The sequence below is a fragment of the Haliaeetus leucocephalus genome, unplaced genomic scaffold (genome assembly GCF_000737465.1).
Source record: "Haliaeetus leucocephalus isolate CR32 unplaced genomic scaffold, Haliaeetus_leucocephalus-4.0 Scaffold227, whole genome shotgun sequence".
Classification (NCBI taxonomy): domain Eukaryota; kingdom Metazoa; phylum Chordata; class Aves; order Accipitriformes; family Accipitridae; genus Haliaeetus; species Haliaeetus leucocephalus.
In genome coordinates, this window is record NW_010972663.1 from 50,302 (window position 1) to 68,869 (window position 18,568).

Sequence of the window (18,568 nt, forward strand, 5' to 3'; positions counted from 1 at the left end):
ATTTCCAGCTTTGCAGCTTTTTTTTCCTGTTGCATTTGCTAAAACTTTCAGCCCTCACAGCCACTTTCCTGTCTGCTGGCAGGGCTGCTGCCAACTTAAATGAACGTTACGGAAAGGCCTGTCTTCGTTTTTGGAAGGCAGCTGGTTTCCATTTGAAATCATAAGGGCTAAATTAAAAATAAAAGTTTCTTTGACTTTTTTTTTTTTTTTTTAAATACAAGTTATGAGAAGTGAAAGGATAACATCTGCACCCACTCTGCAAAGCCTCCTTCTGCTTTGGGTAAAGAAGTTTATCGAGGCCCAGACCTGAAGACTGATCCTTTAAAGAGCAAATGGAACCAAAATACGGATTTGTTTGTGCTGGACATGACTATTCAGCCTAGCAAAATTTAAACAAAGCCATGAAAATCTCGTGGCCTGGTGACAAAAAAAAAAGCCTTTTATCCCTCCTAGCATAATGACAGTGGAGACAAGACCCCTTATTTATATTTCATCCACTGAACTTATCAAACCCTCAATTTTTCACTACTAAATGCAGTTTAGCGAGGCAGTGTTATTTATGCAAATAAACACAAATCAGTGCAATAATACACAACTGGCTATGGTGCTTTAAATATTACAAAAGGCTAACACTGACTCCGCTTGATAACTGAGACAACTCACAGCAGACCAAACACACCTAACCACCCTGATTCTCCTGCCGTGTCTATGGCTGCGGTGCCCGAGCACTCTCCAGTGGTAAATCAAACCAGGGAACATCACCACATCACACACAGCTCCTGCTCCATCCCTCACTGAATGGGAACTGGACGGCAAAAGCCGGTGCCTCGTATTTTGCGGTAGCGGAACGAAGGAAACATTTGCGTTCGGACTGAAAGGAGAGTGAAGGAGCCTTAACGCAACAGCGGGTTACAGCCTGGAGCAGTCCCCGGACTCAACAGGTTTGTGGTCTCAAGCTTTAGGAGAGTTTTAGGAATAATAAGGACCCATCTTTACACCCCTCCCTGCCCAGTGACCGAGGGACTGGGCCTGTGGAAGCACATGCCCATGTTCTTTCAAGACTGATGTACACATAGCATGCCGTGTTCGCACCACCAACCAAGCGTAATAAACTTTGTTTTAATTATTTAATTATTTATAGCATAACCAGCAAGAACAGTCCAAGAACTTTTACATCTCCTATTCAAGAACCCAATTTATAAGCTATGTAGAAAGCACATTTTTAAAAAAAAACCACCTTACTTGGCTCAGAAGAGTGCTATAGTTGAGATCTGAAATTCTGTGCATGACTATCCCTTTATGGCAAAACAAGGTATTAAATATGATGAGAATTTCTCAGTGATTTCCCTAGTCTGTCTCTTTCTAACAGCCCCAAACCCTGAAACCGAGAGCAACAAGTGAGGGCCGAGGGCATCCACCTTTTGTTTTAAATGGAGGCAAAGGACTTTGTTAAACAAAAGCAGAAGTCAAGAGCTTCTAGTATTTGTACAACAGCTCTTTTACAGTCATTAACTACTGCTTATTTTCCCAACCATGCAGAACTGTAATTCAACGCCAGGCACGCATACTTCATTTAGCACACATCTTTGCTGTGTTGGTACAAGCAAGAAACATTCTTTATTAAACTCAACACCAGTTATGGGCAGTAACTGCTGAGAAAACCTATATAAGTTTTTTTTAACACACTACACACACAAAGTCGCAGCTTTTCTTCCAGAAAGCTTTTGGCAAACAGTCTCTCAAGGTTCACCCCGCATGAAAAGCTGAGGTGGTTTTTCAGCGTTGGTGCAACTGCTGCTGTGCTCCTGATGGATTAGGTTGAAGAGTGCAGGTGATCTCATGTCGTCTAATCGTCCTCAGAGCTCAGCCACTGCCCAGATGCTAGAGAAAGTTCACGTTTTTCTAGACGGGGAAAACTAACATCATTGCTACTCTGAAATCAACAGTTTCTCAGTTACCATTGGAGATGGTCAGCAGGTAGGTTTCTTCCATCTTTGCCTCACTTTTAAAATGCTTCGAGGGCCATTTAATCCCCAGGAGAGGCTCTACCTGCTTTCTGTGCACGATGCCTTTTCATATGAGCGTTCCTACCTTTTACCGTGTCAAACACCCTGCGAGTCAGAAAACAAACAGATTTTTTTTTTAATTCCTTTTTTTAGTTCGATAAAGACCGTTAAACCAAGCTTCATTATTTCTACTTTTGTGAACTTCTGCATATTGTGATGTGTGCTGTGACACAGTTCCCTTGTTTTGTTCCGCCAGTACCCCTGGCTGCAGTGAACACTGGTGTTTAAACAAGACAGATGTTTGGGCTGAAAGTCAAACAAAACTGCAAGAAGGCCAAGGGGCAGAGGTAATCCTCAAACTGCCCTTAGCTCCGCTCCCCCTCTGCCCCCTGGGTGGCTTTAGAAGTTTAAATCTGTTTTAGCCAAAAGCAGCGGGTTTCTAGAAGAAAGATGAACACCTTTTGCACACTTTGCACGGAAATACACTCTGCTGGTCTGCACTTCCAGCCTGCTGTGGAGACTCATTCAGATCGCAGGATGGACTGCCTTCGCTGCGGGGCATCCTTTTATAACTCTTCTGCTTTATCGTCGTGCTTTCCTTAGACACAGAACGGCGCCTCTTCTTTGGGCTGCCAACAGCCTGTAAATCAGAGAGCCTTTATTAATTCTCCCTTCTCTTCAGAAAGGTGGATAGCTAGAGTAAAAAAACCCACTAGCTTGAAAAATCTCTGACTGGCCCAGGAAATTAGATTGTATTCATTACAGCCAGCACAAAAATGTATCAGCCCAAGTCTGCCCAGGTGAACTCCTCTGAAATAGCCAAAAAACCACTTTAATTCCACTGTAAGGATAGGGGGGCAAACACAGGCCTTGGAAGAAAAACCCTATTATTTATACTACTGTAAGTGGAATAGCGCTTTCCTCCACAAAAGTCTATACAACAGGTTTAAAATGCAGAATTAAGCACTGAAGATACACCGTTACCCAGTTTCTACAAAAAAAAAAAAATTAAAAAAAAATTCTGTAAACCAAATCCCTGTTTACTGGCAAGGAATGTTTTAGCAATCCCCATGCAGAGCCACGTCATCAGCAGTTCCTTTTATGTAGCACTGGGATGTGACAGAATATCCCTGAAAGTCATCAGCAACAAGTTTAATGTGATTAATGATTATTAATGTTAGTAATAAGTTGGGAATTATCTTATTTACATCAGCAAGGGTGCCAGCACATTAAGAACAAATACTGCCTGTAACGAGTAAAAGCACATTTTAGTCATGGTGCTAATGACAAAGTACTGCTTTGTTGTTTCAAAGTTATTCTACAGAATAAGTTTATCAAAGCAGCAGCAGAATAAAACCAGAACCTCTCCCTGGACAGCATCTGCTGCACCTTTCAAGAGCATCAGAAGATGTTTTCCATACGGAGTGGCATCGAGCACAAATCCCCAGCAGTTTTCCTACCTTTTCTTCAGTCTCTTCCATCTCATACTTGACTCTCTTGACCCTTTTTCCCATTACTTGATCTCGATTGAGGCGAAATGCCCTTTTTTTTTTGCAGGTGTAGTAATATTCAACACACTGGGACACACTCTTAGTCTGAATCTATTGTGAGAGAAACAGAAGCAATCTATAATGGAAATACTGTAGTAAAACATTTAAGGCACAGATACACAACAAATCTATCTAGCACAGTTTGTCCTTCCCCCGTTCTCTCCAGTTATCACACTGCAACGTGCCATGGAAGCTCCAGCATATGGACAGGTGAGATCAGACAGAAAACAAACTTTCCTCTTCTGAACAGGCTGTAAACAAGTGCTGGAAGGGCAGAACTGTACGTTTCACACAGGCAGTCAGCATAATGTTTCATTATTATTTTACTATCTCCGGTATTTTGTACCAGAAATACTAAATATTCTGTTGTAATGATACATTAGGGGAAATAATGTCTTGTACTGGTGTCTTTTTAGCATTAAGAAGCGAACACTAGGTTTCAGAGAACAGGATTCCAACGCACAATTCAAAATACAACTTTCTGGGTTAAAACTGTCAACACATCAGTCTAATGGCTTTACCTGCTTCTGTATCAGGTGAAAATCCTTCTTGTGTACGCGAAAAGCCTTTCTAAACAACTCCTTCTCAAGAGGTGTCCAAGTATCTGAACCTGGTAATAAACAGCAACATGCAAATTATTTGATCACTCGCAGCCTAACGGAAATCAGCACAATTTATTATTCACATATTGACATCTCTCCTCCTTCCGAAAGCAATTACCAAATGCAGAAGTGAATTCGTTAGCAACAATAGTTATTACTGCCAGCAGATAAGCCCTGCATGCTGTGAAGCCCGGGCACAACTGAAAGGAAGAGCGTATGGCAATGAGTATTTGGCATTGCCACATTTCAGCGTGCTGCTTCTGTTGGGTGTCACTGCAGGGCAGCACACATTAAAGCAGCGGGCTGAAACACAAGAACAAGGCATTCCCCATGTAAAAAAGCACCGTAAACAGCTTAAAACTGAAGCGCTTTGCTACCACTTTCCCCACCCCAAAGAACACAAATTGGTTTTCGCACTTTTTTTTTTAAATAAATTCCTTAAATCAGAATACAGAAAGGCAACTGCAATATCTATCAGCATTCCAGCTGAAGGAACAAGCTCTACTTCCAGTTTACCTGTGTAATGATAATTAGCCAGAGGATGGGATTCAGATTTCTGAGGCCCACCAGAAAGCAGCATCTCCAGAGCCTCCTGCAAGATTTCATGTAAAAAGACATTAGATTCCCCCCCACAAGGGGCAAAAAGATAAATTCCTGCTTTCAGCTATTTTGCTACTTCAGTGAATCAATCCACTGTAGGAAGATTTTGCTCGTACTGGTCAATGCTTAGCAACAGCACTTTGGGATCCCCTCAGCCCACTGAAGTTTATGGAAATATTTCCTCAATCCACACCAAAGTGTTTTAAGAAAACAGAACCTCAGGAGATCTCTGGGGACCAAGCTATGGGGCCCTACCTGCCACCACCTACAGGAGAAGATTTCTCTCTGCTGGAAACATTTTCAGCTCATCCCTGCTGCAGCAGGCGTGCTTGTAGAGCCTCCTTGTGGAGACACAGCATACACCGAGTCCTCTGCTGTATTTCTTAAATCCCTTCTTCAAAGGACACCGAGCAAAGTAGACTTACTTGGGGCTTAAGTCAGGACCAGGCTGGAGGCGCTTGCCCAGCAAGGAGTGCCTAGGGCTGTTGCAGTTGTCAAGCACAGAATGCTCATCTAGAGCAGACCTTGGGTTTTACCTACACGGCAATTCCTTCACTCCTAGCATTCGGGGTAGTAATACTTATATTCTCCAAATCACCACATAATTTACAAGAGAGAAAACAAGATCTTATTTATACACCAGGACAGGGTCTGCAGTCCCAAGGGATGTTAACACAGACTGTGGCAACAGGCAGCATGCAAGAACTCAGCACATTTAACAAAGAGACCAGACTCCAGCCTGCGGAATAGAAAACTCAGAGCAACTCCCAGCTCACGCCAGTGGCAAGGCTGTCCTAGTCCGTTATTAATTATGGCCCAATAGCTGCTTCTTACCATAACGTTGCCTCGTGCTTCATGCAGGCAATGCAAGGCTAGCTCTAGGTTCGTTCCTCCCCCCGGCATGACACTGGAGCAGGCCAGCTTGAGCAGTTCTGTTACTACAAATGCAATGAAAACCAACAGGAAGTCAGCTTCTGTCAAGGAAAGAGAAAAGATACGATACAAGACAGAGGGAAAATAGAACAAGTGCAACAGACAGACTGGAGACCGAGAAAAGACACAGGAAGAAGTCAGGTGTTGCAACTACCCGGGTATTGCTGAGCTTTGGGACCGATAACTCCAGAGACAAACCTCCCCTCTTCTAAGGTCGCTGCAGATGAGGTGGGACAGCTACAAACACCCCTGGCCATTTTATACGGAAAATGCTACTAAGAGCGTAACAGTTATTATTTGTTCACTGTTCTACTAGAACTGAGCTATCTCCTTTCCTCTAATGCAACTGCATGTGAAGGTGGTCAAGAAAAGATGGGAGATAACTTGAACATACAAAAAGCTGCTGTGAAAACATGGACTTTTTGAACCCTCGTATCTTGGGGGTGGCCTTGAAAGAAAAGTGTTAAAGAAACCTCTGTCCTGTGTTTCCGGGTTAGTTGCCATGTCTCCCCAGGGCTTCCACACCAATGATGCTGGCTCTTCAGCCTCCTCCAAATCCGATCTATCCCGGAGGTCTGGCAACTCTGCCTGAAATTGACTTCCAATGTTGATGCGTCTAAAGTCATAAGAAAGAGGAGGGGAGGAAGGCAAGTTGCGAACAGATACATCATGATAACACGCAGCACTACCAATACACACGCTTATCAATACACATACGCTTAGGAAGAGGGGGTATGGGATGAGCAAGGCTCAGCTGTAATAAACACGGTATGCATACAACACACATTTCCCAGCAAAGCATTACAAGCTCTCCTCCTCTAACAACTTTCAGAGCCACTACTTAGCACTAACTCCATCACCACGCCACCCGTGGAATTCTTCTGTCTCCAATCAATCAAGAAAGTTTGTTCTCTCTCCCTCAAAACCTGACAAAATTTGTCAGGTTCACTCTGAGACTCATAGCGAGCAGCCAAGAGGAGAGAAGTCTGCAACCATGGAGAAAAAAGAATGTTTGAACATCATGTAGAATGTTGGGGGCAGGCACCTTTATGACATCAGCCTAACCTGTATTTCACTGCGACAGCACTGGGCATTTTGTTGCAACTTCATTCTGGCCAGCACGTGGTATCACCCGGCCAAAACCCACTATTAATCTCACCAGTGATGCAGGACAGCGAGAGAACTGGCCAAGCAATAGGATTGTGGGAAGGAGGTCAATGTCAACTTTGAAGGCCTGTATGGCCCATGCGCTTGAACCAACCACACACTGACTCCTAAACTGACATTCCCGCATCCCCCATTTTCAAAATGTTTGTCGTTATTCTAATTGCTATGCCATAACTCACGGCTGAATGCTGATTTTTGTGTTGTCCTTCATCAGACAAAATCCAAAGTCCCTGTCCATTCTGCCTGAAAGATACAAAAAAATGCTCAAGATAAAAACCATCCTGCCGAGACCATCCTTTAGCCTTCCTTCACATCCTCACCATCGCAAACCACTAACTATTCTCTCAGAATTCCCCTCATTTCAGTGAAATTGCTCACTTTTTGACTTGGAAGCTCTCTACAAACACCATCCAGGTACACTTTCACAGCTGTGTCTGACCACGGGTCAGAAGTCAGCCACACAGGGATTGAGCAGTTCTGTATTTTTTAATAAGTGAAAGCCAGTAACAGAGCAAAACCCTGGTAGGCTGTTGACATCCCCTCTTCCACAACCAGAATAACAAAGTAGAAGTCACAAACTTCTGGTTTTTTAAAGCCTCCTTTGGAAGGCATGAGCAGAGCCGGGGCCTGTCCATATTTGTCAGCAGAGCTCCGTAAATCAGCTGCAGTCTCTGAATAACTACAGATGACAAACCATCGAGCAGAAGCCAAACCCAGAGGAAAACTGCTTTCACTGGGCTGCTGCCTTTGCCACACAGGTGCCCACCCTAGCTTCTTCTGCAGTTTTACGACAGCGACTGTTCTGGTGTAACCACTATGTATTTTTAATTAAGATAAATTTTAACCACAAACTGGTACAATAAAATCATGTCATCAGTTTACGAGTAACTTAAACTGCTACATGTAAACGTCCGTACTTCCACTGGCCTCCATACGATGCAGTAATTTATCATACAGGAAGGTGGATACCATTTGAATTTATAACCCATCTTGAAGAAAATGACTGTGGGTCAATTTTCTCTTTCTGTAGTCTGTATAACAGTCTGCTGGATTCCTTGCCAGTTCCATGATCTGTTGAGTGCAGACATTAGGATTTTATTACCTAAACCAGCACTGAACAGCTGGTTGGGATCACCGCTAGCAGAGGAAGAACAGCAAGTGCTGAAATAGAGGCCTGATCCTTCCCGCATGGGGCTGAGCATCGGAGGCGGCGTGTAAGGAGAGGACTGGAACAAGTCGCTCAGGAGATGATCCACCAGAAACACAGGCGAACGAAGGTTACTCTGGTAACACCCTCCCACCCCCGGCTGGGCTTCAGGGACCAGCGGAGGTGGGATAAAAAGCGATTTTGGCCGCATTTGCCTCTTTCTCTTTTTCTGGTGCAAGCTTTCCTTGAGGTCCTTCCCATCTGGGCTTTCCTTTTCAGTAACCTGGACAAACAATTCCAAACAAACCATCAAATCCCTGTTTATCACAGAAGAGAAGGGAAACAAGTTCAAGGCACTTGAAAAACATATAGAAGAAAGTTTGAAGTTGCATAGGATTTTTATCTGGTTTCCCTCTAGACTGTCTGTGTCATGACTTATTATTCTGAGCTCCATAATGAACACCAAATTCCAAAACTTGTGCGCGGAGTGCAGTCAGAGGACCCTCTGCTCTAGTCCTTACTCATGTATACGGCTCTGGGGAAGCCAGACACACTCATGAGAACAAGACCTGTTGAAAAGAACCCTCCACAAGTTTTTTTATAGTCAGAGAGAGTGCTGAAAGGAAAAAAAAGTAAATTCTGAAATCATCTTGAAATTCTTTAAATTGCCTAGTAAAATTCCAAGGGTTTTCCTAGGTTTTAATACCAAGTGTCTGTCCTGCATCATACTGTTAATACTTCTGACGTCATCTTTTATTTTCATGCAACTCAAGGTGATTAACAGGTTACATATTTCCAGGAAATTACTCAGACGGACCCTGGAACCTTCACCAAGTCCATTACTGTAGTAATTACCACCAAATCCATTACTGCAGCATTATTTGAATAGAATTTGGGGGATTTAAGGGAGCCATCACCCTAAGCTGCTGGCTAAGCCAGTGAGACTCGCACACTGGTGACCAGTTGCTCAAGGAAGCGACTCCAGCAAAGCCAGCTGAGGTGTTTTTGCTAATTCATTAAAATGCTTGAGGAATGCAGTCACCACCCACCTCGCTCCCTGCTTGCGAGTTCACAGCCATCACTGGTACAGAGACAGGAATCACCAGAGGAGCCACTGTTAGGTCCTCTAAAGGCATCTCAGGTTTTGAGGGACAGTTTCCATCTCCTGCTGCCTTGAGCGTCAGTTTCTGAGCATTTACGTCTCCTGCATCACACACCTTACCGCAAACACAAACAAGGGTATGAGGTGTATCTTCTGGCATTGGCCATCTGAGGACATCAAAGTGCTTTGCAAACTATTCTTTCAAGTCACTTCTGATCCGTTTCTCCCTTACATAAAATAATGATGATGATAACAAGAGCTACTACGCTGAGTAAGTTTCTCTAAGCACAACATAATTCAGCAAGAGCCCAGAACAGGAGTCCTTATCGCACCAATCCCATATTCTTGCTTTTACAAAACTGAGCTCCCAAGTTCACACTATCAGCTAGAATAGTCAGGCTTACGTTTTTTCAGTCACGCTTCACAGCTGTGGAGTACGAAACATTGCTGGAAATAGCTGCAGCTTTCCAAACAGCACAATTATTCAAGAATATCCACTACGTAACACCCACCCAAAGGGCTTCAACGGCACCATGATTCTGGATCCCACTCCTACAGTGATCTGAATTTTCAAGACAAAGTTTCAGTTGGCTCCACAGCTTTTATCTCCATACACTACAGGCAGGTTTTAAAGAATCCTCATGACCTTAATTCAAATTCCTGTTAAATAAGCAGCACTGAAGGATTCTGTTTCTCCTTACCTGCTGTTCTTCCTTCCTTTGTGGTAAATGCCATTGTTCACTATGAAGACACCTATGGCTCTCCAGACCATTCTCAGTATAGAACAGCTGACCGCAGTTCTTGTGGAGAAAGCCACTTTCGCAGCTGCTGCCGTCAGCAGGAGCAGCACCAGTCTTATTGCTAAGTGAAAAATCGAGATAAAGGGATGGAAAATGAACATTATAAAGTTGAACCACTTAAAAAAAAAAATTAATCACTATCAACTTTAGATCCGTGCTCGCATTTCCTGCTGTAGAGCTCATTTCATGTCTAGTTGGGAAATCTCTGCAGCTCATTTAGCAGCAAAAGATGTTAACTAGAGAAAAATCCCCAGTGGGACATCAATCACCAGCATTATAACGATACAGCTTTAAAAAAGAGATGCGGTTAAGATACAATGCATGTAGCTGCTCAAAAGAGAAGGTACCTATTACCACATACGTACAAATACTATTTTCACAGTTATATACATGGCTTTTTAACTGTGACACCAAAAAAGAATGACCCGCATTAAAAACTCCAGAAGCATTTTTTTTCAATACCATGCATTTCATGCACCGTGGCATTTCTGAAAGATCCGCTTTTGTGAATGGAAAAATGTATCATCTGTGGATAACTCCCCCTTGTGAATTCAGGTTTCGGAAAGATGACGTTGGAAGTCCTGCAGACCCATTTCTCTATCCACATGATGAAGACAGCAAATGAAGTTAAAGCTTCCCAGCACACCATACTTACTGCCTGGCCATTCCTATAGCCCGGCTAATCCTCAGAACCTCTTCCAACACAGAAACAGAGAACCAGGCAGACCACCAAGGCCGGCTGGAGCAGGTAATTGTTTTCACGTGGCTCACCAGGCACCACAACTTCCATTTGTTGCCAAAAAACAATGAAATTCTTCTTTCTCGATGAGACAGCAGCTCCCTTACCTGTGACGGTTAGCAACACTACAGAAAAGGCACCTCTTCCGAGGCTGCGTGGGGACTTCACTGCTGCTCACAAGGACGTGGATTATAAAAAGCCCTTTTTTTCCGGGGAGCCGCTTGCCTTCTCATTTAGTAAATGGCAAGCTGTCGAGGCTGGGCAGTAAGGTGGCAGAGCCATGATTTGCTTACAGAGAAAATACCACACGTGTGCAATCCCTGCACCAAAGGAAAGCGGCAATTACCAAAGAAGAGGGAAGTATGTGAATCTTCTTCAGCAAAGAGAACCAAGTCACAAACTCACTCTAAAAAATTATTAATCATAAAGTTAGCTAATCACTTTTAAAAACTAAATTCAGGGCCTGCCTCCATGATTACAATGCAATAATACTCTTTACAGGCAGACTACCCTCCAGGAATGAGATTGAGAGTGAAGCCCATACCCCACCAATCACCTGGAAACCCTTTGACAAGGTGAATCCTTTAACATTATCCCACATTTCCATTTCTTTACCTCCGTGGTGAACTTTTGGTCTTTTATCATTGTAATGTGTGAAAAGAACAAGGCCAGTCATTCCTTATTACATCCTTAAACAGTCTGCAACGTTTCACTCAGGTTACCTCCCTGTCACACTTCAGTCGCTGCACGACTTTTACAATCAAGAGTTAGAAATTAGGTTGAGAGTCCTGTGGTTCTCATTTAAACATCTATTAATTAGCACAATCTAAAGGTAGCCAAATGAAAAGGCTATGTTAAATCTCAACCCCGAGGGAAATGCACCTGACTAGGTGCTAAAACGCGCTCCAGAAAACAAACGCCACCCTCAACACTTTAGTGCAACCTGCTTACCACCCAGCTGGCAAGTCTTCTTCCTTTGCTGCATTAGTAAGTCTGTAAATATTTCCACCCTGCAGGTAAAGAAACAATAATCAAAAGCAGATGTTATTCTGCCTGCAAGTAAAGCTTTAAAATACAGTCATTCCACCTTCAAAAAAAATAAAAGGAACATCTGAACTGTTTTCTCCATGAAAATAATGCTTTGCACTTGCACAGCAAAGCAATGCTTATTAACCAATCCCATAAATCTTTGCAGTCATTAGTAAATACTCCTCGTAACACTTAGATACATGCATCCACATGGCAAGCACAGGTGCAAATAGGAATTCCCGTTTACACGGTGTGGCTATCAAACTGCATAATTTCCATCACAAGCTGCATGCAGCGGGTGGGGGGGCCACGCTCTGATTCCTCAGCCACGCACGGTTCCTGTGCCACATGCCCAGATCCAGAGATGCAGGGAGGGCTGGAGCACCCCGATCTCCGGCTGCCACGGGCATCAGCTCTGCTAACACCACACTGCTGGGTCAACACCAGGAGCGCTGGAGCAGGACAGGGATTTGCTCATACCCCATGTATCACCCAGGCTCCCCAAAATCTCCTGGAGTTAGAGGGAAGCAAATCTAAGACTCCCCTGAGCCCTTGGATTTCTCACCTTGACTGCTTAAGTAACACCTGGGGCACAGAGAGCCTTTGTAAGTAGTCAGAAAGGGAACACGAGCAGCAAAGAATGGGTTTAACCTCAGTGTGTTCGAAGTTCCCCATCCTGAGGGCTGCCAGTCCCCTTGGCCTAACACACAAGGCACCAGCAACTCCCTCGGGATAGGGCAAGACATGCGTGTAAGCCTGACATGCCACTAAGAATGAAAAAGCACTTAAACCAACCCCGAACTTTGGAGATATTTAGTCTCCAACACAGCCGCAGCACATTTATCTGTAACGCAAGAGCTTCCACATCTACCCTCAATTAACATATTTTGACTTTGACCTCCAGGGACTGATCTCTAAAAGTAAGAAGTTTGTTTAGGTTGACCTCCCTGCCCTCCTGCGGGCAAAGAGACACCAATTATTTCCACTGGAGAAAGCGGTTCCCCTTCCACAGGCACGGAGCTTGCTGAACATTCAGGCATTCACAGCTTTTTGTTATCACTGGCCTGTGCACAAGCTCGACCAAGAAGCCAGGTGAAAGGCTATGCATCACGTTACTAAATATCCCAAGCCCCGATCTTGTTAAATTATTTCTAAACCTTTAGCACCGGATTAATTAGTGTTTTCAGAGCGCTCTGGATGTGTCAAGTGCCATGTAAGCACTAAGTACTGTTACTGGTGAATCTAGAGCTGTCAAGACTAATAGAAAGCATTTATAGGAGCACAGGAAGACAGTAAACGGCTCTGAGACGTGAAGTCGAATAACAGGCGGCTAAATGTGAAGAAAAAGCACGCCGACATACTTGAATCCTGTTGAAAATGGTCAGCCGGCGCGTCCCGCTGGCCGCAGGAGCTGAAGAGAAGGACGCCATGGCCACCTGACTCGGAGGAGCTGCGCCGCTTAGCCCCAGTGTCAGTGTCTCTCTGCGGATGGCAGGCAGACACCAAGACCAGGCAGCACCTACTGGCGGCTTCCCGCCTGTCTCTGCGCTACCAACTTTACTCTCAAGTGCAGAAGCCTTGTTTTCTAGCTGATTCAACCTCCCAGAAGAGTGGCTTCCTGCCATGCTTCCAGGCACCGCATACTGGGGCTGACTAGGAACAGACGAGTCTCTTAATCCCAGGTATTCTTTCAAGGGTGCTGGCTGCAGTCCTTGTTTCTCCCTGCCTGACAAAATGCCCTGGAACTGGGGGATGGCCTTTTGGAGGTATGTGGAAGGCCCCTCGTACTCCGTCGGCTGCAGAAGCTGGGGAGCCAAGGCAGACTGCTGCTGAAACCCGGCTTGGAGGGGGTTTGCTGCCGAGTGCTCAGACTCAGGAGGGCAAGACAGGACCTGCTGAGACTTGGGGGTCACCTGAAAGAAGTGCTGCTGCACCTGCAGTGGTTCTAGGCACGCAGCAGTTTCCTGGGCTTTCAAGAAGAGCTGTCCGGTCTTGCTCTGCAGCGTGCTGCACTTCTGAACCTCTGGAAAACTCAACTCCCTGGCATTCTCCCACGGATGGGAGTTGTGGGTTTTCGCCAACTGAAAGGCTTCCTCAAAACAAGGGAGTGCTGACTTGCTCGGTGCGTCCTCTTCAGCTTTAAAAGGCGCAATGGGGAAAGACAAAGCATCTGGACACTCGTACGCAGCTGAGAACGTGCAGGAAGGTCCAGCTAACTCCTCTGAAACACCCTGCACTGCAACAGGTGACTTGTGAGCGAGGCAGACGTTATTCCTTTTGGGTTTAGTGCAAACTGGCACGTTTCTTATCCACTGAAAGTTACTGCTCGACTGGTGTGCAGGCAGCTTCTGCCCTCTGAACACAGGAAAACAAGGCAGGGTGCTGCTGGGACAACACTGCAGCCCCGCAGGCTCTGAGGGGAGCGGAGCTTCTGAAATAAAAGACCTACTGGTCAGATTGGTAACTACATTCTTGCCCGGTGCAATCATGGAGACGTTGCCAGAATTTATTACGGCACAGATGTTGGAAGAAGGGGCACTCTGTTGGCATGAGAGGCAATCCTTCGACATATTGTCACCTGCAGCCTCTGAAAGTCCACTGCTGTTAGATGCAAGGCAAGAGGCCTGGCTGGCTGGGGAGGAATCTGGCAAGGCAGAAACCACCTGCTCTGCAGAGGGCAAGGCAGCCAAGGGAAGCTTCTGATTTGCAAAGCTGTTCACAGCACACCTCAGCAGGTTGCTTTTGGGTGGGAAAGAGCCTGACTCGGAGCATGCAGTCAGGCCATCCACCGATTTCCCACTGCCTTGCATATACGGACTTGGAAGAAGCGGGGATTGCTCCCTGGCACCCTCCTTAGGAGGCTCCTTCAAGCTGCACAAGCTGTGCTGCAGTTCGTAATGCCGGCGCAGCGAACGGTGATCACAGTAACTCTTATTGCAGTCTCGTTCCAAGCACACGAAAGGTTTTATTTTCTGATGCACCAACATGTGCCCACTCCTGCAGGGATCAAGAGAAGAAAACATTGCGTATTAACAGTCCCAACTGAAAAAGGAAGTCATTTTGCACTGAGCTACTGCAGCTCTTGCACTCCTTTTACTTAGTATTGTTCTACTCAAGGCAGGACCTAATCAAAGCAGAATTTGGCCTCTATTCAGAAAAGGTTCACTTAAGTGCCCTCCAACTCCTCTTCCCACTGGGCCATGAAGAATCCTGCGTGCTCTGTCACCATTGCTGGTGTTTCTCTCCAGAAACACTCTGACATTCTCCCCAAATGCTGGAGGATGTCTCCAGCCTATCGGCCCCCCATGCTCAGCAAGGATGAAGCAAATCAGAACACAGTTCAAAAGGGATCTCAGCACAAGCTCTACCTGCGAGTGCGCACAGTAATGCCAGTCAGCACAAGCTAAAGGCTGTTGACAATTCTCTTTTGTTTTAGAGTAGAAAACGACAGAGTCGAAATCAGTAGAGAGACAGAAAAAATTAGGCAGGCATGTTACCTAAACCAACGGGAAACCAACTGTAAAACTGCAGACTGTCACTTCATAAAGGCACATTTTAGGACAGAATTTGTTGGCAACTGCTCCAGTCTGACACAAAGCAAAACGGTGTTTTACTTAGCCCCAGAGTACCACTGCCAAAAATCGGACCTACGATAACCAGCTGGTGTTTTGAGAGCTTTCCAGGATTAGTAATAAAAGCTTTACAGCACCAGGAAGCATAGGATTCCAGGCAGCGGTTGCATCTACAAGCAATCTTTTGCAAGAGTTCCTAAAGCAGCAGCTGCCAAAAATCGGAAGTTGCCTCTCCAGTACAAACACCTTCCACACGATTTCCCCCATGCCAGTCATCAGACAAGAAAAAAAAAAAAAAAAAGACTAGCTGCTATTGTAGGGCTTGGTATTACAGATTTTTCTGCAGCTGGGCAGAAATACAACTTTGGGGGCTTTTCCTGCACCAGCCCACTCTGGAATACTCAAAGCTAATTTGCATCTGCTAGGGAAGTCGTTTTGTGACCTAACTTCACAGCGTTTGCTAGCCTTAAAACATGACAAAGACTAACAAGCGCTGTAACTTCTGAGATTGGAAAATAAAGTACTGCAGAAGCCAATCTTATTTACGTTTGGTAAACAAGGCCACATTTTTAACAGCGAATGCCTACGTACAGGCGGTCCGGCCGTTTAAAGGCTTTGCTGCAGATGGTACAGACGTGTTCCCTTTTCTGGCTGTGAGTCAGGCAGTGTTTGCTGAGAGCGCTGGCACTGCTGAACACCTTCCCGCAGTGGCTGCAGCCCGGCAGCGAGGTCCGAGGAGAGCTGAGGGGACGCTCTCCTCTCCCTGCAGATCTGCCTCCTCCTCTAGGCTTCTCTGGTGCCATCGGCGTGGGAAGCCCCAGCTCTGAAGGGAGGGAGAAAGCGATATCCTGAGCTTGCTCTTGCGATGACGTGCTTCTCAATTAGTATTAATAAATATGTCTCTTTCTAAAACACTTCTGTTAGAGGGCTCCGGCCCGTGGGTTTTGATGACTGAATATCCACACAAAAACGAGTAGGGAAGTCCCACAAACCTGCTCCACCTCTTATGAACTGCATCTCTGGAGTTACTTTATTTCTGAGGTCTCCACAAACACCTAAACCCATGTCCCACCGTCACACCATTTGCCATTTTGACCATCGTTGTAACTAACTTTACCATTTTCCCCTTTTTCTTGGGAAAAGAGGGAGGGAATGAGACAACTCCAAACCCCTTTGTTCAAGGTATTTTATCTACAGCAATTTGACTAGGTGATAACCCAGGCATTTCCTGCTGGATTGGACTTTGGGAGACAATTCAAGGTTCCCTACCCACAAAATGAGCCATTAGGACCTGTTATTAACTGGCAAATCAGTAGAAATGCAGGTCTCAGTTGTTAGGAGAAAGTCTCATTTTCTAACGCTGCTAGTTACAAATTTTCACTTGCTTTGTTTTCAAGCTACCCAAACAGGGCGTGCTTTTATATACATTAGCAATTAAGTTATCCATTCCCTCTAGAAGAGCATTTTACTAAAGGCAGGCCTAGAAAAATCCCATTCTGCTTAATCCATTTCACAGAGACTTTGAAATGCGAAAAGAATTAAACAGCATGTCTCTTCTCCGCTTCAGGGAAAGCCAGTAATATAGATGTTTGCAACATATTTAGCAAATCTATCATTTTAATGCCTTTACATTTTCCATTTCCAGCTGGAGGGCAGGTTGCAAGGACTCTTGAAAAAAAGCTCCAAACAAACATATTCCTGTCTAGGGTATAATTTTAAGAAAATAGGACAGAACTGAAATTCCTGTGAAAGAAAGGCGTTTTAATTGTTATATCATCTTCTACAGCCTTATCAATCTGAATGCCGTTTTACAGGCAAGAGGCAACAAGAAACACTTTTGAAGTGCTTAAACTACAAGAACCTAGAACTGATTAAAAAAAAATCCACATGTATCCACCTCTTTACCCCAAAGATCTTTCCACATCAGGGACTCCGCCACCTATATAAAGTTACTAAATATCTCCAGCTGCTTCAATCCGTAAGACACCCTTCAAAAGAACAGAGAACACTCACCATGCTGCAAGGGCTGCGAGTGGGCCTCATCGAGGAGCTGAACAGAGGCGCAGTCCTCCACTGGATACAGAGAGAGCATGTTCAAATCGGCCTCCAGAGTGTGGCTGGCCGCATCCACGGCTGGAAGGTCAGGCACTATGTCCAAGCCACTCAGCCCCACAAACATCATGTCTTTTGCATTTAGGCACAAATCATGGTTGAGAGCCTCGCTACAGACCAGCCCCTGGCTTTCAGAAAATCCAGGGAGATGCATCTCCAAATGAACGGCGTTCCTGTTGCCAAAGAGGTACTGGTCCATGCCTGCTGCTGAATTTACGGCCAGTTAAAGGTGGACTCTCTTCCACCTAGAGCAAAACTTGAGGGCGTGAGGACAAGCCTCCTAAACAAAATGTAAGAAGGGAAAGTTAAATAAGATTTGATGTTACTCACCAAACCCTAACCAGTACCGCAACTGGCCCTGTATCAACCATACCTTATGAGAGAAGAAAACAGAAGTATCCTTATTCCCACTGCAAACACAAGGCATGCCCCTGCTGTCTGAAGCAGAGGAGGGCTGCTGAGACCCTGCAGGCAGGTTTGGAGGGCTAGGGAGACAAGTGGTTCTTATAAAAAGCTGCACTGAGAAAAAGGGTTGAAGTGTTTCCCCTACCCTGGAAGAGGCTGAGGGGCTGCAACAGGGCTGAGGTGCAGAAAGAAGGCAGGAAGGAGGGAAAGACTGCCCCTGGAGTAGAGTGGGGTTGGGGGTGAGAGGGGCATTCCCCGAGGGAAACACTCCTCCCAGACTTGCAGGAGGCTGTGGGGCCACCCTAGGGCTGGGGGTGATGAGGGGGCTTTCCCTGAGGGAAATGCTGCTCCCGGCCTTGCAGGAGGCTGCAAAGGGCCAGAACTTGGGGTGAAGGGGTCTTTCCCCAAGGGAAATGCTGCTCCCAGCCTTGTAGGAGGCTGCAAAGGGCCAGAACTTGGGGTGAGGGGGTTTTCCCTGAGGAAAACGCTGCTACCGAGGCTACAGAGGACCAGAGCTTGGGGTGAGGGCGGGCTCTCCCTGAGGAGAGCAGAGTTGGGAGGAGGGAGGCGAGAGCTGCCCCAGAGCCGGGGCTTCTCTTCGTGGGGAAGGGGGGGGGGCCCTCCAGCCGCCCGTGTGAGGCTGCCTGGGGGCCGGAGGAGGAGGAGGAGGAGGAGATGTCCCTCACCAGTGCCGCCGCCACTGCCCCTCCTGTCACCTCACAGCCCCTGCTCTTCCCGCCCGCCACCGGCGCATGCGCACCCGCCCGCCGCACCTCGTGGCGCGGCCCCGCCTTCCTCCCCGGG

General features: G+C 45.8%; 1 protein-coding gene across 1 annotated transcript; it reads right to left on the reverse strand.

Annotated features, from left to right (window-relative positions):
* Positions 1–1,808: 1,808 nt before the first annotated feature.
* Positions 1,809–17,792, reverse strand: ZNF541 (zinc finger protein 541). The gene is made up of 16 exons (XM_010567182.1): positions 17,733–17,792; positions 17,261–17,639; positions 15,839–16,070; positions 13,037–14,672; positions 11,598–11,656; positions 9,809–9,968; positions 9,055–9,222; positions 7,961–8,288; positions 7,038–7,101; positions 6,165–6,307; positions 5,593–5,696; positions 4,675–4,750; positions 4,078–4,166; positions 3,467–3,607; positions 2,465–2,646; positions 1,809–2,111 (listed from the first exon to the last, which is right to left on the reverse strand). The coding sequence occupies exons 2-16, from the start codon at positions 17,556–17,558 to the stop codon at positions 2,027–2,029; spliced, it is 3,765 nt and encodes a 1,254-aa protein (XP_010565484.1). The 5' UTR covers positions 17,559–17,639; positions 17,733–17,792; the 3' UTR covers positions 1,809–2,026.
* Between the last annotated feature and the right edge of the window lie 776 nt (positions 17,793–18,568).

What these genes read in the sequence shown, in the direction of transcription:
- ZNF541 (XM_010567182.1), bottom strand. Translation starts at nt 17,558, where the DNA reads ATGGACCAGTACCTCTTTGGCAACAGGAACGCCGTTCATTTGGAGATG. An exon ending in CCATTTTCAACAGGATTCAA is followed by an intron (nt 11,657 to 13,036) that starts GTATGTCGGCGT and finishes CTTTACCTGCAG; the next exon opens with GGTGGAAATATTTACAGACT. An exon ending in AAAGGAAGGAAGAACAGCAG is followed by an intron (nt 9,223 to 9,808) that starts GTAAGGAGAAAC and finishes GTTTGCGGTAAG; the next exon opens with GTGTGTGATGCAGGAGACGT.